Source organism: Leptosomus discolor, chromosome Z, assembly GCF_034619465.1.
Source record: "Leptosomus discolor isolate bLepDis1 chromosome Z, bLepDis1.hap2, whole genome shotgun sequence".
NCBI classification, from domain to species: domain Eukaryota; kingdom Metazoa; phylum Chordata; class Aves; order Leptosomiformes; family Leptosomidae; genus Leptosomus; species Leptosomus discolor.
Window position 1 is genome coordinate 66,092,254 of NC_141419.1, and position 23,434 is coordinate 66,115,687.

Below are 23,434 nucleotides of genomic sequence, written 5' to 3' on the forward strand. Positions count from 1 at the left end.
GGGAGCGCTGCGGCCCATTGGCGGGCAGCCCATGGCGAGATGGCGTGTTCCCCGCTCCTGATCGAGACTCGAGCTGTACGGCGTTCGCCCCGGCGACGCAGCGAGTGACGCGTCGCGGGCTGGGCGTGCCGGGCCTTCGCCATTGGCTGCGCGATCGGGCGATGGCGGCGGCTGGCGTGTCGTGCCCCGGGTGTCCTTGCTCGGAGCGGAGCGGTCGGTTCAGTCCGCGGCGCGGCGGGAAGGTAGAGGGTGTCACCTGCGTGCGGTGGTGCAGCGCCGGGGCGGTGAGTGGGGGCCGGCGGGGCCGGGCAGGGCAAGGCAGGGCAGGGCAGGGGGGCCGCGCCTCGGTCAGGCGCGGGGCGGGCAGCGTGCCTTTGCGACACGGATCCTCCCTGGCCGGGGGACGGGCGGTGGCTCCGGGCCCCGAGCGGCTTCTCTAGAGATCGGCCGGATAACGGCGGCGCTGGGGAGGGCCCTGTCGCTGTCGTTGCCCTCGGGGAGCGGCGGCCGCCCCGCGTTCCGGCCCACCTTACCCGCCGCCTTGGCCGGCCGGCGGGCGGATCGGGTCGGAGCCGCTGTTCCGGTGTTGTTTGACGTCGGAGGGCGCAGCCCCGCGGGGTTGGCGGCGGAGAGCCGCCCGCCGCACCTGCCGCGCCCCTGGCTGCAGGCGGAAGCGGCCTTCCCCGTGCCGGCTTCCAGCGGCTGCGGGCGGCCCGGCCCGTGTGGCGCCGGCGGGCTCTGCCCGCCGCCTTCGGCACGGGGCCTGAGGCGCTACGGTGGTGGGCCTGCGCGGAGGTGGCTTCCCTTCCTAAAAACGCTGAGCGCTCCCGGGCAGTTCGACAGGGTCTGTGCGGTGGCATGTGCTTTTCAGGTGAGCTCGGCACAGGTTTTCGGTCAGCTGTTTCTGCCACTGGGTCCTTTATAATGCTGTAGCTATTGCTGAGTCAGCCAGCAAGAGATGGGGAATCGGTGCTGATCTCATAGATGGTGTTGCAGATGGCTGCTTTGAGGTTAGTGAGAGCTATATGACAAACATTCGGTGTTTAAGTGAATAGTCATGTAGTTGCATGGCAGGTTAATGCTCTGAAGCATTACATACAACCAGTCTGGTTCGCTTTTTACAGTCTGGTTGAGATTTTGAAGGGGTTGTGGTTGTTTTTGTTTGTATTTTGTTTCGATTTCCAGAATAGATTGCTGTACTTAATACTCTCCTGGAAATTTTTGATTGAAAACAAAGGCAAGCAGGAAATGGATAGGATTTATAAAGCATCCCTTTTGAACCACCATTTTGATATTTAGCAAAATTATATTTATGATAAACTTCAGCTTTATATTTAACATATGTCTTGCCGATTTCAAGCTGTAAGTCAATCTAGCTATACAAGTATTTTAAACAGAATTAGAAATATGAGCTGATCACATGCACTGAATTTTTTTTTACAGCACTCAGTAATGCAGAATGAGTGTATGAAATGTTCATTAATATTTTCTAGAAATGTAAACTGCATAGCAAACCCCCCCATGCACTTCAGGGAGGTTAAATAAACATGAATGCTTTAAAGACTCCTTTTAGGTAAGATGTTACTGCCACTCAGTTAACCCCAAGACCAGCAGTGAGGCATCCTGTGTTTTATAGCAGCAGTTAATTATAAAGCATTGTCTAATAATAGATATTATGGGTAATTATTTTCATAGTGATATTAATGTGTTTTTCCCTAATTGGTTTGGGCAAAGCCATTTTACACTTACTAGTTTTGTTTAGAAATGTGAAAAATAATATCTGAAGAAATATTTTGAAATCTTTCTAGCCCTACTAACAGTTAATTGCCTAGATAATAATTCCAACTGTCAGAATTTAGGAGTTGTATTACTAGATTTAGGACTGGTAGGAGTCTATATAGTCATGGAGTAAGTAATCTGATTTTCTTGAAACAGTGTGGTATTAAACAGTATTCGTATTTTCATATGACATTGCTATGGCTTTTCTCGTGGTTTTTTTTTTTTGCGTTGTTTCAAAATCTTTGGCACTAAGATATTCCTCTGGCTATGTCTTATTTTAGTTTTCTTAATTAAAAGATCTTCCATTCTGTTGTAGAAGAACTGTAGTAATGCTTTGGAACAGTTTTGCAGGAATATAATTTTACAAAACAGAATGTAGATTATATTACACAGGGAGAAACAAAGGATGATGTTGACTGGAAAAGGAGTGATTTTGTTGGTTTGGGTTTGTTTTGTTTGGGAAAAAAAAAAGCTTTCTATCAGGAAATGAAATAATTTGTTTTTACGGAAGGCAGTCCTCTCAGTGATTTTCCCCATTTGGTTCCATGAGCCACGAAAATCCTGCCACACCTTCACTGTGGAAGGATAAAGAAAATTATATTGGTGCTGTTGGTGCTTATATGATCAAGATCGGCATTGATAGGAAACCAAGATGATTTTGGTGTCTCCAGGAACACTAAGCAGATAGACTTGCCCTGTCTATTCTTTTCTCCATTGAATGACAGCTTAATTTTTGATGTCAAAGCAAAAGAAATAATGTTAGAAAGATCTTTTTTTCAATCCACTTTGAAGTGACGGTGTGTAGAGCCCCCAGTCCTCTATGGAAACCTTTACAGTGCTAGGTTTGTACATGTAAATACTGAATTATATAGATTGTCTCTGTTAGCCAGGCTATTATTTAAGCATCTTTTGAACTTTATGATACAGGTATATAGTTAACATTCATCACAGAGTTTTATAAGATGCTAGGTTTGTGCAATGAGAAAAGCAAAGTCCCAGTACTAATGCATTTAAGAATTTTATGGCATTTTGTTTCTATGCTATAAAATGTAAGCCAATCTCCTTGATGAACTTGTCTAAAGGTACAACACAGAGCAAACAGACTAGGTGTTTGTAACTGAAGAACATACAGAACGTCCACATTCTCAGTTATGTGAAAGAGAGAGGTGAGAGTTTCTGTTGAATGTTTGTTATCTATTGAAAGCAAAGGGGATGATGAAATGTATCAGTAACCTGGGAATTAGTTATAGGTACAGAATAACTGTCACAGAATACTATATGTGAGAAGGATGTGTGCTTGAGATGAAGAAGGAACTGTTTTGAATGTGATTCACTTGAATCACTGAAGAATATTGAGCATAAAGTAGAGAAGACACAGTCAGAGGAAGACAACATTGCAATTCCTGCTGTTGAGTTTAAGCATTGCCACAATGGTTAGTTGGTAATTTATTTAGTTAAAATAAAGCTAATGAATATTTTTGAGAGGAAGAGTGAGTAGAAAGAAGTAATCAAATTTAGTGAGTGCTTACATAGGTGGTAAAAACAGGAAGTTGGAGTCAAAGTGGTATCAAAATTGTGTGACAGGATGATACTAAGAGATGTTGTGAGAGTGGTGGAGACTTACTAGTCTTGAAGAAACAAGGGAGATGTGTATTAAAAAAAAAAAGATTGAGAAGGCAGGAGCACATCATATTTTATTTCAGAAGATTAGAAAGAATTCTGTTTTACATGGAAGGTTGAAACGAAACTAATCTTCGCCTTACTCTTCTGTTACTTAACTGGTTTTGTTTTCTTTTTCTGAGGGATGACTTGCAGAAATTTATAGAGCTCTATCTTTTTTCCCTCGTTTACATGAAAAACTTTTTTTTGTTGCAGGTTCATTCAGAATAGAAAAGCGGTCTTGAAAATGTTGTCCAGACTCTTTCGAATGCATGGCCTTTTTGTAGCTTCTCATCCGTGGGAAGTCATTGTGGGGACAGTGACTCTCACCATCTGTATGATGTCCATGAAGATGTTCACTGGGAATGATAAAATCTGTGGCTGGAATTATGAGTGCCCTAAACTTGAAGAAGTAAGGATTTAAATTCATGTTATAGTATAGTATATTCATGTTAATCAGTAGATCTGGAGTTTTCTGTAGAGTAAGATCAGTTTGTGATGACTTGGGAGGAAAGTAGCTATGCAGAAACTTCTTTATTGCCTTCTTTTCCCATTGTGGTTATTAAAGCTGTGTGCAAGCAGTGATGCGCTACAGGTGGTTTTCATTAAATCCAGTTTCAGTGGCACAGTATCTAGTGATCAAGGATTGTACATTAATACTGTTTCCAATATTTTAATTTTTTAAGACAGACTAGCAGTGATACTTAGTATATGCTGAAACTTCATCTTTAGTGCAGCTTCACAATGGATTTTTTTATTCCTGAAACTTAACAACAAATTACTGCTTAATGTAAGAGCTAACTAAATCGCTTTGTATTTCAAACAGGATGTTCTGAGCAGTGATATCATCATCCTGACAATCACGCGCTGTATAGCAATCCTTTATATATATTTCCAGTTTCAAAACCTAAGGCAGCTTGGATCCAAATACATTTTAGGTACTGTATTTGATTTTTGTATTTGCTGTAAGCATTTTAATTGTGTTTTTTTTAACATGAATTGGTACTAAATATTAGCCTTTTAATACTTACATATAGAACAGCATTATATTATTTGCTAAATAGCAGAATGTATGTTCTGCATAGATCAAAGTGCAATTTTTTAGCCAGTTTTCATTTTTGCTGATAATGAATGGGAAGATGTATGGCTTTTATTTCTTAGAGTCTTACTTTGAATGCAGTCCAAATTTTAGATTTAAATATCTATATAAAAATAGCATCTACTTCATTTTGTATCTCAACTGCTGTTAATACAGTCTGAGAGATGAGAATTTTAATTTGTTTGCTTCAGGATTGATCTAAAAGTATAGTTTTTCTTTTTTCACTTTTTTCCCTCCCAATATAGGTAAAACAAATTTCAAATTTTTTTTAATTTTTTTTTTTAAAAAGGTATTGCTGGCCTCTTCACAATCTTCTCAAGTTTTGTTTTTAGTACAGTGGTAATTCACTTCTTGGATAAAGAACTGACAGGTTTAAAGTAAGTAATGAATTGTTATTCTGGATTTCCTGCTTGATTTTTCGGGGTTTTTTTGTCTGTACAATAAACCTTTAATTTTAACGTATGCCTTTTTTTTTTCAGTGAAGCTTTACCATTCTTCCTGCTTCTGATTGATCTGTCAAGAGCAAGTGCATTAGCCAAATTTGCACTCAGTTCCAACTCACAGGTCAGGGTGTTTGGGTTTTTTTGGTTGGTTGTTTGGGGTTTGTTTGTTTGATTGTTTTGGTTGTTTTTTTTTAAATGGAGCTTTGGAATTTAATATTCAAAGAGGGACATTATTCCATGGCAGGGGGGTTAGAACTAGATGATCTTCAAGGTCCTTTCCAACCCAAACCATTCTATGATTCTATGAATAATTCAGGTGGAGAGACATAAAGGTGAATACTGTATTGGTGATGTATAAAAAGGGTCAGTTTTATCCAGATTCTGTGTTCTGTTGTCTCCAACCCAGATCAGTGTTCCAAGTGAATAATAACACTGTAAAATTAGTGTGCCTAATCATGTGAGCTAAGTTAATTGCGTGTATGAGTGCTTCATAGGTTCAGAACTTTAAACCAGCAATGCTTATAGCTCTATTAAGGAGGCTAGAGTTCCGCGACCAAAGTCTTCCCTAGAACAGTTATTGATAGAAAGAAGTTAATTTCAAGGGCTCAGGAACAGTATATAAAGAGACATCTAATGTTACAATGCTGATACTGGAAAAAGTGTATTTTTAGGCAAAAATCTTAGCAGAACAAACATAGCATATGTGTAGACATAGACATTCATGCTCTAATGCAGTTAGCACAACAGGCAGGATCGACAGGACATCTTGCTTGTCATACACTGTAATGGTTTTTTCCCAGTATTCTAAGTTCTGAAGTAAAAGCATATTTAGTGAAATCAATTTATACCTACAAAATGCTGTGCACGGTAATTGAGCATACTAATTGTGACAAAAATACTGTATATTATATTTTAATATGTTGTATATTAGAGTATATTGCACAGTCTCTCTATACACAATATTATTACGGCGTATTATATATTATTTTATAATAAATGCGAGTACAGAATTTTTTTTATTCATTTTCAAGAAAGTATTTCACAAATAGGTTTTCCCTAAAGTTTCTCTCCCCCTCCCCGAAAAACCAGCGGCAGACCCTTTAGAGTTTGCCATGCCTGGCTTCTGGAGAAAATCACTTTCACCCCAGGGAAAGGTTTTGGTCTCTTTTATGTCCTCTTTTCTGTCAGCTGAGTCTAGAGAGTTAAACATTAAAATAATAAAAGTTAGGGTACAGATGCGTGGTTGCAAGAACACGTAAGTGGCTTCTATTTTATGTCTTAAGGTGTCGAAATCATGTACTTCTGAATGTACTGTAATTAAAGTCTGTGCCCATCGGTGTTGTAGGAGCTTGGAACACTGATGAGCTGAAGGTAGAGAAATTAATCAAAATTAAATAATCTTGTGTAAATAAAGACCGTCAAAGTATAGTAACTTATGGGAAATAAAGCAATTAAAGAATGTATTCTCTCATAGTTAATTTTCAATATATGTTTTAGAAGGCCTTATCACCATAATACTACTCAATTTACTAATCATGTAAGAATCATGTTATATGTACTCCCTTAATTTTATTTGTGTCTTTATGTTAATGTGCAGAAGTTTTTATTTTTAGGATGAAGTCAGAGAAAATATTTCACGTGGAATGGCAATTCTAGGCCCTACTTTTACACTGGATGCACTTGTGGAGTGTCTCGTGATTGGTGTTGGTACTATGTCAGGTGAGTGACACAGTCTAAGGGTCCAAATCTTTCCAGTTAAAAAAGACTTTGAAAGACGTTGAGATATTGAGAGTTTCAAATCGTAGCTGTTACCCATGAGAGTGCAGTGACTTAATCTATTTATTTAGCTATTTATTTACTGTCCTAATTAGCCTATATTACTAGTTTCCTGCAGTGTATTAATTTCCTGTAAATGAATATTATGTACGTGTTGAAGAGAAGTTTGAAATACAGATAACTGCTTTCCTTGAGCATTGTGCAGTAGGAACGGACTTCTGTGCAGCTGCTTTTAGAGAACTAAGACCTTCTGTAATTCCCATCATTCCTGTTAACATCTTAAAGTAGCTGCTAAAATTTTCTCTTGGGCATTCTTAAAAAGGAGTTAACACTTTCAGTACATGCACACTTATTTCATATTCTTGCAAAAAATGTGTTTCTAAAAGTTACTCCAGGCGAGGAAAGTTTTTTCTCGTTCAGTTAAAAAGAACCAATCTTTTCCTGTGTGGGTTTTTTTTTTCCCACCCTATCTGTTGATCTTCATCAGTTCTGTGTGGAGTAGCAGTTGTCTTTCCTTAAAAAGAGCAAAGGATTTTCACAAGTAAATAACTAATTTCTTTGTAAAATAAATCGAAGTTCCATAGTTAGGACTAAAGTAGGGTTTTGTTTGCATGTTGTTTTGGTATGTTGGGTTTTGTGTGTGCATGGTTTTTTGTTTGTTTATTTTTTAAACTGTCTTGCATACCTTAAAGGCATCTCTCAGAGCACTTGCTTTTCAAATTGTTTTGGATCTTTACAGGGTATTGTCTATTAATAAGCTGTTTTCCTGTTTACATCTAGGAAAAAACCCACTTGTGTTGGTGTAGTATAGTTGATTTTTTTAATATTTTAAATTATTTATATTGTTAGCTCTTTCATTTTTACTAGGGCAGTTCTGCAATGCATGTGCAACGTGGCTAATTAACTTCTGGATACCAGGCTTATGAAAGAGTAGGTGAGGTGTATGCTGTTTCTTATTGCCTGAATACTTGTTTCAAGCTTTCATTGTGAAGCTTTAAAATCTTGGAGAAGTGTAATTACTTGTATTTATTTAGGATTACACTTTAGAAGTTTTCTGTAAATACCATACCATATATATGTACTGTGCTTAGAATAAGCTAATACACAATGGCTAGGCCTTAACAAGCTTGTTTTTTATTAATCTAGACACTTCTCTATAATCTGTTTCTGCAACACTTCTTCAAGGATATAGAAAGCCCACTGCATACTGAAACATAAAAAAAGTCTTCTCTTTTATGTAGGTGTACGACAGCTTGAAATTATGTGCTGCTTTGGATGTATGTCTGTTCTTGCCAACTACTTTGTCTTCATGACCTTCTTTCCAGCTTGTGTGTCCTTGGTATTAGAGGTAAGACTGACTTCAATACAGGATCAAGCTTAGTATTCAGACCTTGCGCTTCTTGTAGGCTATACATTTCTTCATGCAGTTATACACCAGCATGTTTGTCTTCCTTTCAAAGTGAACAGAGGGAATGCGCCAAAAGAGTTATGGCTTGGCTGATAACAGTAATACTTTAATGCCACTATAAATGTGTCACACTCAATAGTATGAGTTCTGGTCTAAAGCAGAGTAAACAAATTATATTGTAAATTACTGGCTGTCAAGGGGTTTTCACTAGTTAAAGTCTTAATGGAGGCTAAACAGTAGCTTGGAGGCTAACTGTTTTGTTGGTAATTTCTTAATGATCAAATAAAAAATGTTGAAGCTCACTTGCTGGTTCTTCTATTATGTAGTAAATGAGACCTATTTTCAAATTTTGGTATTTTTGCAGCTTTCGAGAGAGTCTCGTGAAGGGCGCCCTATATGGCAGCTTAGCCATTTTGCTCGTGTTCTGGAAGAAGAAGAAAATAAACCAAATCCTGTAACACAGCGGGTCAAAATGATTATGGTTTGTGGCTGCTTTTCACCTGTGGTTATGCAATCAGTAAGGTGTCTTGGTGCAATGTATCAAGCTGTGTTTTCTACAGACTTGTATTTGCATCCCATTAATCTAGTCTACCGTGGTAATTTTTAATAACATCCCTTGTATCTACACCTAAAGTCTTCCTGCTTATGCCACTTCTGTGCCAAACGCTCAGGACTTCTTCATGTGTACTAATTCCCTCCCTCTTTCCCCTGCAGTATCCTTTGCTTATTACTTGAGCAAGAGGAAGGATAGTTTTGTGCAGTGCAAATGGTTGGACTCAAATGACGTTAAAGGTCTTTTCCAACCTAAACGATTCTGTGATTCTCTGTGGTGGGACAGATTTGAAGCTAGGAGTGTTAGGATAGGCCAAAAAGGGTGTTGATGAGAGGTGTGGAAAATCAGCTTTTAGCTTTAGACTTTTGAGGTGTGGAAAACGAACAAAAATAAACAAATGCAGAAACCAAACAAAGAAAAAAAGAAAATGTTTAATCTGGTAGGTTAGATACCTAGTTACAGTTGAAAAAATAATATTTGTTTTGTGTTTTTAATACAGTCACTGGGTTTGGTTCTTGTTCATGCCCACAGTCGTTGGATAGCGGAACCAGCTGCTCAGAACAGTACTGTAGAAAATTCACTGGGATTGGATGAGAATGCACCGAAGAGAATCGAACCTAATGTTTCATTATGGCAGTTCTACCTTTCTCGGTAAGCAACTCCACAGAAGAGAAGTGTGTTTCCTTGATTTTAGGATGTATTCTCCAGTGCTGCCAAGCTATGGTACTCGGGTACAATGCTTGTAAACTTGCAGATCTGACCAGTGTAGGATTTCTTGGAACCAGAGATGACATTTCATTAGAAATAATTCACTGTTACGCTGTTCGTCTAGTCTCCTTGAAGGAATCAAGAATGGGATCAGGAGCTAGCTGTCCTTTATGCAACAAAACACTACCTTTTCCCACTAGCACTGACACCTTTCAGAGCACACTGGAAAATAAATTTTTTACTGCATTAAAGTGATGATCTATGCGGAGCTTCTGACCATTCACACACAAGTGCAAAAGCCATGTCACTATGGCTTTTCCTTCAGCTCAGGTGAAGTTAGTGGCACCTGTGGCTCCATATTACTTCTGGGAACCCATAACTGTCTGATTTTAGGTTTTTTTTTTTTTTTTTTCTCCACTCAGTTCAGCTTGCTCGTAGTAGTCATTACTGGTAAAGGTTGATAACTGAAACTTTCTACTTTATCATTGGAAGATAGATGTTAAATCAATTTGATGTAGCGTTAGATAGTGAATATTTTACTGTCATTTCTCTTACTGGGACTGCTTTTTAGCTAAGATTTAGTAACTATGTAATGGCAACTGAAAATTCTTATGTTGTTAATAATACAAAGAATAATTTCTCTACCCTAACCTAGCATACTTGAATGACCTGGCAGAAAATGTCTTTTGACTGGAATTTCTATAACTGTACAAATTATGATGAAACTATTAAAAGAAAGGGATGTCAGAATGGTGTTATAAGCAGCAAATTTTATATGTGTATTTACTTTTTGATTTGTCTGTTTTAGAATGGCCAGTATGGATATTGAACAAGTAATCACTCTTGGATTAGCCCTTCTCCTTGCTGTCAAATACATTTTCTTTGAGCAAGCAGAGACTGAATCCACACTCTCACTGAAGAATCCCATAACATCTCCAGTGATGGTCCAGAAAAAGGTCCCCGAGAATTGTTGCAGGAAGCAATCTGGACATCTGAAAAATAATCAGAAATCTAACACAGTAGAAGAAGGTTTAGTTCCCAAAGATGGAAATGGTAATTTTAGCATTTTAAAGTTTGAACCTATTATTGAATAGTCACATTTGACAAATAGTGAAATCTCTGTTAACGTGTTTTATGTGGAATCAAAACTTAAGAATTTTGTAAACTGAAGTTCATTTTAATTGTCTTTATGCAGACGAAGTCATAAAACCTGTATTATCAGAGTCATCAACCAAGGCTACATTTGTAGTTGGCAGTTGCAACCCTGTGGAAACCTCTTCATTTCGTAATGGAAAAGAGGAAGAAATAGAGTTACCTAGAGAACCACGTTCTATTGAGGAATGTGTTCGTATACTTGGAAATGCAGAGGTATGGAAGAACAACTTGATCTTTTTTTTTTTTTTTTAACTTCTACTGCAACATCTGATTTAAGAATTCTTAACAGTTAATTTTCCAGCTTTTAAATGATCCTGTTGATTATAATGTCATTCTTAAGAAAATTACATGGCTTTAATAACTTGGGTGTGGGGTCACGACTAAACAAAAACACTTTCAGAAGTCACTTCTCCAGTCAGGGGAGGGGGGAGGAAGGAGCAGCTCTACCATTCGTGATGTACCAAGTCATTCATTGAAGCTTCATCATGTACGTGTATTAAGTGCATTTCTGAGTAAAAAGTTTTTGATCGTATCCTGGCCTACTATAAAAGTTGACGCTAGCAGTTGTTTCCTTTAGACGTACTCTGATAATGACAAAGTAAAGTTGTTAGCCTTTCTTGTTTGGAAACATTGAAAAGGATTTTCACCAAGAAATCTGTACTTTCTCTCCCCACCCTTTACACTTCCAGAAAGGAGCAAAATTCCTTACTGATGCTGAGGTTATCAGCTTAGTTAATGCTAAGCATATTCCTGCATACAAACTGGAAACCCTGATGGAAACTCAGGAGCGAGGCGTGTCCATTCGCAGACAGATGTTATCTAAGAAACTCCCTGAACCTTCATCTTTGCAATATCTTCCTTATAGGAATTATAATTATTCTTTGGTAAGTAAAAAGCAGACAAGCAAAACTCACGGTAAAATCATTCTCAGGAAATACATAATCAAAGTGGTGTATATGAATTATCAATGAGTTTGGTCAAAACTGATGTAGAAGGAGGAAAAAAAAGTTGTTTTTTTTTTTAAAAAAAAAGCAAATGTAAGGCACTATCTTTTATTGCTGTTGATGTTCTTAAACTTTGTAACTTACCGAAAAAGTATTTCCAACCAAAGAATGCTGCTGCTTTAACTCAAAAATGCAGAATTCTACTAATACTCAGCCTGAGTTCAGCTGAATGATAATATTACCTTGAGCCCAAGTTAAAATGGAAGTTTATTTAAAATTCATTTAACAGTATTAGGTTTTTTAAAATAGTGTTTAAAACTTAGTAAGATCCAATACATCTGCCAAATAGTAGACTTTTAGCAGTATTAGCTGTTGATAGCTGTAGCTGTTAACTTTTTGAGGTGGGAATTGGTTGCTTTATGGGTAGGGTTGTGGGTTTGTGGCTAAGATACTTTGTTGTAGTGACAGGCGTAGTATGTAACATGCTGTACCTTACCACTGTAGTGTAACCTTAATGATACCTTTTGTATTGTTTTCTTAAGGTTATGGGAGCTTGCTGTGAAAATGTGATTGGATATATGCCTATTCCTGTAGGCGTAGCAGGACCACTGTTTTTGGATAACAAAGAGTTTCAGGTGCCAATGGCAACAACTGAAGGATGTCTTGTAGCAAGCACAAACAGAGGATGTAGAGCAATATGTGTAAGTATTGTTTGACCAGCTTGAAAAAATTTTTCTATTAGAAAACATATTTGGGGTGATACAAGGCATGGTTTTGACTTCCTAAAAACTAGAATTCAGTTTCACTAATCTTACTGAACTTTGATTTTTAGCTTGGTGGAGGAGCAAGTAGCCGCATTCTAGCAGACGGGATGACTCGAGGACCTGTTGTAAGGCTGCCCACTGCTTGCCAGGCTGCAGAAGTGAAAGGTTGGCTTGAAAGCCCTGAAGGCTTTAAAATAATGAAGGAAGCTTTTGACAGCACAAGCAGGTTAGTACAATGGCTATTCCAGCCTTATTTCCTGACATAAGACTTGTATGGATGGTAGAAAGCTCCTAAGTGGTGGGGTTTTTTGCGTACCGCAATACAGGAAGTCACATTCTTAAATTGTCTGTCCCATGTACTGTGACTCTTAACAAAAGTCACTCTCTGGACCAAGGCTAGTAATAAATATTTTCTAATGATAAGTGGTAAACAACTGTATCTTAGCAACAAATACATTTCCATTGCATAATACTTGATACATCATTTATTTTATCTAAGCTTTTAAAAATAAACATAAAAGCTTATTTGGATTTTTAGTAGTACTATGCAAAACTGAAAGTTCAGAATCTAGCCTTTCACATGGTATTGCTAACGTTAGTAATCAATTTGTGAGGTTGCAGAGAATACAGGATAAACTAATGCTAGAACTGAAATGCTAAAAAATATAAAACAGTGTTAAGAATAAGTCTATTTCAAGCCCTAGATTTTTTTCTAAGACTAACAATTACCTGCTTTCTTTAGGAAGATACAGAGAGAGATTCCCTTATCAGTTTTGTTTCTTACCTATCATACAAGTGTCAGGCAAGGACATACCTGATCAACTCGTGCTGCTGTTTAAATGCAGTATTTCCCAGTTTTTGTTTAACTTGTGGAGCTTGTGCTGTTGTTGAATATAGCATGGGTTTTGCCTTGCTGTAAAAGAACTTCGAAAGGCTTCATTTTTAGTTTATACCTGGTAGTCAGGTGTTTTAGGGAATACAAATGAATTAAATTTATGTTAGCATTTCAGGATATTTTATTTCATCAAGTCCAGGGATAGAAAACAAGGCAATGAACACTTTTACAGTGAACGTTTTAAAAGTATTTACTCGAGAGAACTATGCGCATGGTACTGAAGGTCTTTTCCTGTGCTGAGGGAGGAGGAACACTGTAGTTAACAGCACTATCTGCAATGATTTACTGTCTTTTTGCCACTTAAAACTGATTTAATCTTTTCCCTTGAGGATTGTAAGTAATAGTTAAATTTTCTTGCAGGTTTGCCCGCCTGCAAAAACTTCTCATCAGTTTGGCTGGTCGTAACCTTTATATCCGTTTTCAGTCTGGAACAGGGGATGCAATGGGAATGAATATGATTTCAAAAGTAAGGACTAATCCCTCAAGACTTTTTAATAAATGTTTATTTCTTTTAAAAATAAATAAATTGTAGCCTGCTGATCTGTGACCACCCGGCATGTGAAGACAGAAAGATATGGAATAGCACTGTTTGCAGAGCTACAAAATAATAAAAGTGTTTGACCTTGCAAGTGTAAACAAGAATAGGATGAGAATGATGAAGGAAAAAAAGTAACTTTCAACAATAATTAAAAAATTAATTAAAATATAAAGAAAGTATTAATGATAATATGGAAGTTAAGATCGTTACTCTGTTGCTTTGGGCCAAAGATTTTATCTAGCAGTAATTAATCAGTTACTGTATTTGTTACTTCCTTGTAAAGGCAGCAGAGAGGTGTTCTCTAGTTTTGTTTGTTTTTATGCAAATGTGTGGAAGAACTTGAGATGTGACCCATAGATTGTTGAGATGCCTTGTGCTGTTTGAGATTGATATTCTTTGCCTATGCTATTTAAAACTTAAGTCTATCAGAACCATTACGTAAATGGGTCTGGTCATAGACAGGTACTAAATATAGCAGACCTTTTGTCCGATTTCCTGGTGTAGAGAAGCTCTTTCTGCTACATCCCAAGTGAGTTCATTTCATGCCTGTAGTGTTTGACTTGGTTCATGTTGCATCTTCAGTACGGTAACCATATGCCTGTGCACCTAGAGTGTATCCAGAGAGTCCGTATGTACAGGGAAGAACCAGTTATTCCCCGTATAATTCCCAAAGTGGTTAGAAAAAGAGTGATAATCGTTTTGGTTTTTTTTTTCCTGTTTCAGGTTCCTTCCTGAAATTATGTTTTCTTCAGCTGTAAATTATGATCTGATTAGACTTAATCTAATCTTGCTGTTCCACTGTCCTCAAGTAGCTTGTTTTGCAACCATAATGATATACTAGCCTTCTGTTTCTTTTGTAACAGGGTACTGAAAAAGCACTGGCAAAGTTGAATGAAGAGTTTCCTGATCTTCAGGTTATAGCTATTAGTGGTAACTATTGTACAGACAAAAAACCTGCTGCTATAAACTGGATAGAAGGAAGAGGGAAGTCTGTTGTCTGTGAAGCAGTCATTCCAGCCAAGGTTGTTAGAGAAGTAAGGGTCTGTTTTCTTTTACTTGTTTATAATGAAGTGCATACATTGTACAAAACTGATACCTATCTTGCATCACAAATACTAACTGTAAGATATTTTCCAGGTAAGGATAATTCCCACCTGTATTTTCAAATACTGCTGTAGGATAAGCTGTTTTTCCTGAGACACTAGATATTTTTTCCTTTCATTGTCTCTTCTGACATAATATGCATATATTTAATGATACATGTCTAGTTGAAGGCATTAGGATTTTCACTTCTTATCTTTGAAAAATTATGCCACAGTTTGACAGATTTTTACACATGGGGTTTTGCCAGTCATTAAGCCCAGTCATTTTGATCATTTCACTTATTTGTTGTCTCTCGCACAAACATGGCATTCTCTTCAAGGTCTGTATGCCTCCTACTACAATGAAAACAGATTATCGGGTCCTTCACTTAATTCCAAAGATGTTCTAGTGTCTTGCATGATGAAGGGTAACCTTTATAAGCAGTGCCAGAGCTAACCCCTGGCAAACTTGTCCTGCAGCCTAAGAGCCATCTCGGATTCTCTTCCATGTGAGCTCAGAAGACTGGCTGTGTGTGTCAGTCCAAATCCATTGCCTGCTGCTTGGTTGCCACCACGAGAGGCAATATTCAGGGAGGAATTTACTAGACCGTACTCAGCATAGTCTTCCATCAGCTTGTTCAGGATTTTCTAAACTGGTGCTTTTGTGTTTCATGAATTCATTGGTCAGTTTGCTTGTTCTCCCCCAGTAATCTGGCCAGTCCCTTTTGTGAAGCTATGTAACTTTTAGCACTAGTATTCCTGGCAGAATTCCTTATTTTCAGAGTGAAAAGTACTAGTTTTTCTATGAGGAATGAGTAAAAAGACTATTCTAGCATGTCTTTGAACATCCTTATCTAGATCTTTTTCAGTTCTAAAATTTCTAAAATTCTGGGTACAGAGTTGGACGGTATTCACAGTGTGTGTGCAGGCTGGATTTAAACATTGACATAATTCATGTCTTTTGGGTTTGCTTCCTAGCAGTTTCCTAATTTTCAGATTGTTGACATCTTTACAGCTGGTTCAGTGGCAGTATCTATTATAACCTCAAGATTTCATTCCAAAATAGTAATGGGGAGCCAATCTTTTGGTAATGGGCATGGATAGTTTTTAGGTAAATTTGGGATGTTTTTCCCCGACTATGTACATCACTACATCTGCTTATATTTAACTCCCAATAAATAAATTTTATATTTCTGTCAGTTGTAGACTTTGTGCAGATCTCTGCTGTTAGTAGCTACATTGGAATATCTTAAATTTTGCTCACAGCACTATCTTTTTTTTTTTCTGTTCTCTTTGATCATTTTTATGCTAAATTCAGTGTAAATCTCTTATCTGAATGTTCCAAAATACAGTTGGTATAGTATAAACGTGCCACTTACTGTGATATTACTGTACACAATGTTTATTTACCAATGTAGCACAGTGGTTTGGTGTTTGAAGTCTTTGGTTTAGCTCTGTATTCTTATCCAGAGCAAAACTGGGGAGGGTTTAGTGTCTGGAGCAACGTGGGAGGAATGTTGCTAGTTGCTATCGTGTCAAGGTGAATTAATGAGGTATTTCTGCCAAGTTGATTTTGTTTGTTTCATTGTGAAGACAAGTAAGAATTTGAAAAGGAGAGGGTAGCTGGTGAGCTTTTCTTAAAGGCCTGTGCAAGTCCAAGCCCTTTGCCCTGACTTTCCATTGCTACTTGGACAACGCAGCCTGCATTTGAAAGGGCTCCTTTTGAACAAAGATCAAGTAGGTATCTAGGACGATGATGGAGTCAAATTCCGTTCGGAAGCAAACAACAGGCCAGGGCTTATTAACCATAAATAGAGTATTTATTTTTCTGCCTGAGAACTGGTGTAGTAAAAGTGTACCACTTTGTCTAGGTACTGAAGACAACTACAGAAGACCTAGTTGAAGTCAATATAAACAAAAATTTGGTGGGTTCTGCGATGGCTGGTAGCATAGGTGGCTATAATGCACATGCAGCAAACATTGTGACAGCTATCTACATTGCCTGCGGCCAGGTAGGTTTGTTTTACACCAATTCAGGTTTTCTTTAGTTCGGAAATTCTTAACCAAGCACTTAGTTGAGCGGGTTTTTTTGTGGTTTGTTTCTCCTTCCTGATCTGAAGGATGCTGCGCAGAACGTGGGCAGCTCTAATTGCATCACTTTGATGGAGCGAACTGGTTCCACCAATGAAGACCTGTACATCAGCTGCACAATGCCTTCTATAGAAATAGGAACTGTTGGCGGAGGCACCAACTTGCTCCCACAGCAGGCCTGTTTGCAGGTATAAATCAGAGAGTTTAAAGCAACTTATCTTCTTAAATCAAAGCTCACTTTCATGTTGTTTATATTGTATCCGAGTAATGTTGTGGGAATGGGGGTTCTTGAAACTCAGTGGATTTGACTTGGATTTTAGGATTATCTAATTCATTGTTTTTATGTATCTAGTTTCTAAAGCTTCAGGTCTTTAATATTAAAGAGACTTAAGGCTAGTTGATTTGATATCATTTGGAAAAACTTAATTCAGTACTGAATTTAGCGCACATTTACTTAGATTTCATAGCATAATACTGCATATTTTTCTTTCCAGATGTTAGGAGTTCAAGGTGCAAGCCAAGATAACCCTGGTGAAAATGCCCGTCAGCTTGCTAAAATTGTTTGCGCTACAGTGATGGCAGGGGAATTATCACTAATGGCAGCTCTTGCAGCTGGGCATTTAGTCAAAAGCCACATGATCCATAACAGGTAAGAAATGGGTAACTTCTTGTCTTTCTCTGCTGTTTTGCCCTTCTTCCAAGTACAGGAGATCCAATAATTACATGAATAATTGCAACATATAATACCAGTGTAACATTTTAACTATCTAATGTAGTTATCTTGATGGTTTTATCAGGTCAAAAATAAATCTACAAGATCTTCAAGGAACCTGCACGAAGAAGGCAGCTTGAATACTGAAACAGCTTTGACATGAAGAATTGTTCTGGCAACTGACCAGGTACACAGGGGAAAAAAACCAAAATCTGTGAAGTTTAGAATGAAAATCACCTTCAACTCTGTAAGATGTCTGTGTAAGATAAACTGAGAGATCAACGGACTTGTGAGACTACTTAGGCCTTTGACCTTCCTCAGTGGTTGGAGAGGACTTCGGAAGTCCTGTTAGATGTCTTGAACATGGCTTTGGAATTCTTACTCTTACACATTATTTTTCACAGGTTGAGATTATTTTAACTGGTAAGCTCCTGGTAACTACCAAGCTGAAAAGTGATGTAATGTACTTCATACATTTAAAAAAAAAAAAAAGTTGGTCTAAACTTGGCTTGAATGCACTGGTCCTTGCCATCTTTATTTTCTGGTTAGACAAGCATGTTTTTTAAAGTGATGGCAAGCCTAATCACTTTCCATGAACTCCCAGTTTTAATTTTGTTCACATGTAAAAACTTAGGTCTTAGGCTATAAGAAAATGTTATTGAATCATACTAGTTTTATAGAAACATCTGTCTATTATATATTACTTAATTTGCTGCTGCTTCAGCTAAGCAGCACTCAATGTTTTAACTCCACAATTTAGGTTACTGCTTTATGGAAAAATTGTGACCTATAAAGTTTTGAATTGCTAAATATAATCTCTACTGAAGTAGGGAAAAATGGTGTCTTCAGCTGTTTTGTTACTTTGTTCTGGTAGCAAAATTACATTTTGAAACTGGTGACTCCAAAAACTGCTGTATGTCAGACAGGTTATAATTTAAGCAAATGCAGTTTATCAAACTTTTTTTGATAGGAGTGCATTCAAACAACAGGAGTGAAGAACAGATGTTTACACTTCTTTTAAAAGATGTCTCTTAAGGTACAGTGTGTTTGTATATTCCTAATTATTATTTTATTTTTGTAAGTGTTTGATACTTATTCCCCAGGAATAGGTGTGTATCCACTACTTAAGCTGAGATAAAATGAAGCCAGAAGATCACACTGTTCTTTAACACTAGGGCTGTTTATGTTGTAATTGCTTTTAAACTTGTCTTTTTCAGGGGGGGAGTATTTATTTTAAGAAGAAATCTTGCCCTTTTTTCAGTGAAAAGTACTAATTAAGGTAATTCAGTGAGATGACATGTCATTGCAACAAGCAGTTTTTGTATTAAAATACTGTACTTGGACCAGTGAAGCAGTCTCAGGTGTTCTTCATGTAATACTGAAAACCCAGGTATATTCTGGTTTGATTCACCTTTGGGAATATTGCAAAACTCATCGCCCTGCGTAGCTAATCACAGGAGAAAAACTGTTAATACGCTTGATGATGGGGTTTTTTTTGGTTCGGGTTGGGTTGGTTGGTTTGGTTTTTGGGGGGGGCAGTCAGTAGATTGGACTGGGTTTCCTGCAGGAACGCAGTGGCATTCCTAAAGGGGTGACTAGCAGAGGTGCTCTTCTAATGTGCAAATTTGGTATCAATCATGATGGGCTGTTTTGTAGTACATCAACACATTAATGTTGTAATGAGTTCATAAAGCTAATGTGCAAGCATGAAGACATACTACATGCCAGATATGTTACAATAGCATATAAATATCGTGAATGTTTATCTTCCTGCAGTATTGTTGCTAATTGCTGCCCTTTTATTTAAGGAGAGTTGGAACTACCTTGTTTCTATGTTCATTAAGTGATCTTATTTAAAGTAACACTATTCTGGCAATAAATGGTGGTTCAGCGTTCGTTTTGGTGGATTTAACTGACATTCTGTCTTGCAGAATTAACATTTTGTATTATTACTAAATTGTGTACATTTTGGTACAGAACGACTTTTTCAGTTTCAGTAAAACAATGGAAAAAGTATTGGCTTAATTGTGGTATTTTAAACTTACTTAGCAGCAACATAAAATAAGAGGGTTAAGGAAAACATGACTGGTGTACAGTACTAAACACAGTGGGGCTATGACACCAGAACGTTTCACCTTGTTTGCAGAAGCCTGTGCTCACTTATTCTCCTCGATTACGCAGCTTGCCCAAGTGAGAGAACGCACTCACTGCGGCGTTAGCAATACCTTCTGCTGGGGCCTATTTGGGCATTTCTCCTATCTTCCAGAAAACTGCTGAATTACGCTTGTGGCAGTTTCTCACATGTCCACCAAAACCAAAGTTTCAAAGGTGCTTTTTAATTTGTTAACTTGCTACCTGAACTTTAAACACTGCTTTCACCAGGAAAATGTAATTTTATTAAAGTACACAGTACTGTATATTCTTTCAGGACAGGTTAAGCTGGAACAGTAAAAAACCCCATCAGTACCACATCAAGAACTAGTTGAAATTCTTATCAGGTCTTTTAATATCACAGTGCATGTTAACAGCAAAGTGGCTAAGCTTTTAGTCATTACCCCACTACAGATCCTGGGAACTCACGGAAATTTCCCCCTCTTTTCCTCACCTGTATTCCAACTCCCACGCTTGGTCTTGGTAATGTCCATGAGTCTATGATCAGATACGCACTGCAGTCTGCATTCTTCCTCAGCATTTTCCACAGCTACAGGTTTTATACCAGAAGCAGAGGTCACTATTTCACATGTGTTTTGTTACGACGGTTTAGGGAATTGAAGAACTCTTGTTTCCCTGCATACGCTACTGCAGTTTCAACATCACCACCAAATTTGTGTAGCAAGAACTGTTCCAGTACAGCCTTGTCTGGAATCAAGCTTCTAGAGCTGCTCTGACTTAAATGCTATACTATTACACTTGGTAACAGTTTTCCAAATATTTTAAAACCCTAGGAAAAAAAATAGCAAAAAGAGCATATTTGATTCTGATAACTAGTTTGCTTCTCTCTGTATCTCTTATTACCTCCTTTCTTTTCTGTGTCCTGAATTTACCTCCACTATGCACCAGTCCCCTTCCCACTGTCTGGCATGAAATTTTCAGAGCTGTGAGGCCTGGAAGCTCTGCTGCCCCAGCTGTCTCCAAGTACATCCACAGCTGTCATCCACTTTACCCCCAGTTTATGATTTCCCTCCACCAGGGTGAGACCTTGCCAGGTGAAGCGTGCCTTACCTAACCTTCCTGACAGGAGGAGCAGCTTCTGCGCATGCAGCACAGGGGTGCAGACCGCCTTTGTGCCGATCGGAGCTGTGCTACCAGGAGCCTGTAGCGGACGCAGCCTTGGAGGTGCGGGGGGGGGGTATCCAGCAAGGGCCTCCGTGCAGGTGCAGCTGAGCAGGCACAGCAGTTCCCTGAATAGAGCACAGCTGAGAGCTCGCTTGCTTTCTCAGTGGAGAAAGCAGGTATGTCTGGGCTCCAGGAGTGTCGATGTACAGCAGTGTTTGGACACTCTTTATCCTTGTCATGAACTCTGCTCGTAAGGCGAGTACAGCTTGACAAAAGCTGTGGTAGATGGTCCGTTCTCCTGCTCCTTTCAGCTGCCTTTTGGGGCGGAGTGAGAGCTCTTACTACTTGGTGCTTTTAAGATACATTATCACCTCCATCTCTTTTGGGACATGGCTTACCATTTTTGAGGTTGTGTCCTCATCCCTCTCTCCCTTTGGCTTGGGAAGGTTTACACTGCAGCATGACATCTGCTGAAACAGGGAAGACAGTGTGGTTTGGGCTTCAGGCGGTGTCTGTGTTACAGCAACAATTTCTCTGCTCCACAGATCCTCTCTGTTGCCTCATGGGAAGCTTGCATTCCTAGCAGAGGCATCTTGCCTTTCACCCAAGGCAGTTACAGTGCTGTGCATCCCGTGAAGCTCCCGGCGCTGACAGTTCTGTACCTTGTCTGCCTGCTCCCAGGCTCACTGGCTGGCCCCAGGCTCAGGGGTGGTCTGCCTCTGAAGCCAACCTTCTCTCTACAGTGCTCTAGGGCTTTTGGAGTCCACTACACAAGGCAAAATGACTTAGTGTCCGATCTTCACCAGCGGTTTATGTTCAGTCTGCTTTTTAATCTACCCAGTGGATACCAGGGGCTTTAGCCCCAGCTTTCTTAGGTTCTTCCCAGTTACGGAACCCAGCAGCATTCCTGCTAGGAGTCAGGCTACCGCGGTCCCAGCTGCTTGCTCACTCCCACCCCATCAGGGCAGGGGAGAGAATCGGAAGGGTAAAAGCAAGAAAACACACATGACTGAGATAAAGGCTGTTTAATAGGTAAAATGAAGCTGCAGACGCAAAGCAAAATAAGGAATTTATTCATTACTTCCCATCGGTAGCCAGAGCCTCGGCACTCTAAACGGTTACTTGGAAAGACAAATGCCATAACCACCGATATCCCCCCTTTCTGATTCTCTCCCTGAGCTTTTAGGGCTGGGCATGATGCCATATGGTAAAGAATATCCCTTTGGTCAGTCGTCGTCAACTTTCCTAGCTCTGTCCCCTCCCAGCCTCTCACCCACCCCCAGCCTGTTCACTTGCAGGGGGTGCAGGGGAGAAAGAGGCACAAAAATAAAACCTTGATGCTGGCAAATGCTGCTCAGCAGTAGCCAAAACACTCGTGCGTTACCAGCACTGTTAATCACAAACCCAAAACACAGCCCGATACAGGCTGCCATGAAGACAATTGATTCCACCCCAGCCAGAGCCTGTACAAAGAGGAAAATCTGGATCTTGGCATCCGTATCTGCTGAGATCCAACAGCCAAGTAAAGACTAGCTAGTAGAACCATAGAATGGTTTGGGTTGGAAGGGACCTTAAACATCACCTAGTTCCAACCCCCCTGCCATGGGCAGGGACACCTCCCACCAGACCAGGTTGCTCAAAGCCCCATCCAGCCTGGCCTTGAACACTGCCAGGGAGGGGGCAGCCACAGCTTCTCTGGGCAACCTGTGCCAGTGCCTCACCACCCTCACAGTGAAGAATTTCTTCCTTACCTACTTCATTCTCCTGGAGAAGAATTGCACAAGGTCCGTCCACTTTCACCTGCTAGAACACCAGGATGAAAGAACCGTGCTGTAAAAATTACGCCAATGACCAGTCTCTCCTAGGACCACTGGGTGAAAGACCAGACTTAGGCAAGTTTACCAAGCTCAGAGCAAGACTAGTCACATAGGTCTGTAGCTTCCAGCTCTGCGCCTCGTGCCACAACATGGTTTGCCAAATTGCTTCTCGCTTCCCCTGTAATGAAACGCTGGTCTCCAAGAACAAATGGAAAGCAATCCTACAGTACGTGTACGCCACAGGCTGCATCATCATCAACCCACCATCATCTCAGACACACGGTCTTCCAAGAGGCAGTCACCATCTAAAGTTGCCCTGAAAACCTTACTTCACCCTGGAACCAAGTGGGTAATGTTGCTACCTTCTTTTGCCCAGCACTGATTGCTCCATCAGCGTTCCGCCCATAGCCCGAACCCAATCAAGCCTGCTTTCTACACTGTGCTTGGGTGGAACCATGCTGCCAAGGATAAAACTTTTTTTAAAAAGGTACTTGAAACAAGCCAAGTACTGGTGTAATAGTACACACAGCAGTGCAGCTCATTCCCCTTCTCTCGTATGTGAGAGCTGGCATAGCTCTCCGTGAGCTGGCCCAGCTTAACAACACTAAACCAGCTAAAAGTAGTTCAACTTTTGGGAATATTTGCTCTAAAAGAATGCTTCATTAGTGAAAAAAATGGGCAGGTCTATCAGGCATACGGAGAGAGACCACTGTTGGCAGTTTCTGGCTAAACAGA

General features: G+C 39.4%; 1 protein-coding gene across 4 annotated transcripts; it reads left to right on the top strand.

Annotated features, from left to right (window-relative positions):
- The first annotated feature begins 161 nt into the window (after positions 1 to 161).
- HMGCR (3-hydroxy-3-methylglutaryl-CoA reductase) lies at positions 162 to 19,620 on the top strand. 4 transcript variants are annotated; one of them, XM_086478936.1, is made up of 21 exons: positions 162 to 352; positions 3,655 to 3,850; positions 4,265 to 4,376; positions 4,827 to 4,914; positions 5,017 to 5,101; positions 6,594 to 6,699; positions 7,998 to 8,104; positions 8,529 to 8,645; positions 9,217 to 9,368; positions 10,234 to 10,478; positions 10,621 to 10,793; positions 11,270 to 11,464; positions 12,067 to 12,225; positions 12,357 to 12,514; positions 13,544 to 13,649; positions 14,585 to 14,755; positions 16,675 to 16,815; positions 16,924 to 17,082; positions 17,389 to 17,543; positions 17,692 to 17,793; positions 18,577 to 18,590. In XM_086478936.1, the coding sequence occupies exons 1-20, from the start codon at positions 162 to 164 to the stop codon at positions 17,744 to 17,746; spliced, it is 2,871 nt and encodes a 956-aa protein (XP_086335062.1). In that variant the 3' UTR covers positions 17,747 to 17,793; positions 18,577 to 18,590. The 4 variants fall into 4 exon arrangements, with proteins under 4 accessions (XP_086335062.1, XP_086335061.1, XP_009959094.1 ...); XM_086478935.1 differs by having other exon boundaries at positions 17,692 to 19,620; XM_009960792.2 differs by lacking the exon at positions 162 to 352 and adding an exon at positions 985 to 1,010 and having other exon boundaries at positions 17,692 to 19,620.
- The last annotated feature ends 3,814 nt before the right edge of the window (positions 19,621 to 23,434 follow it).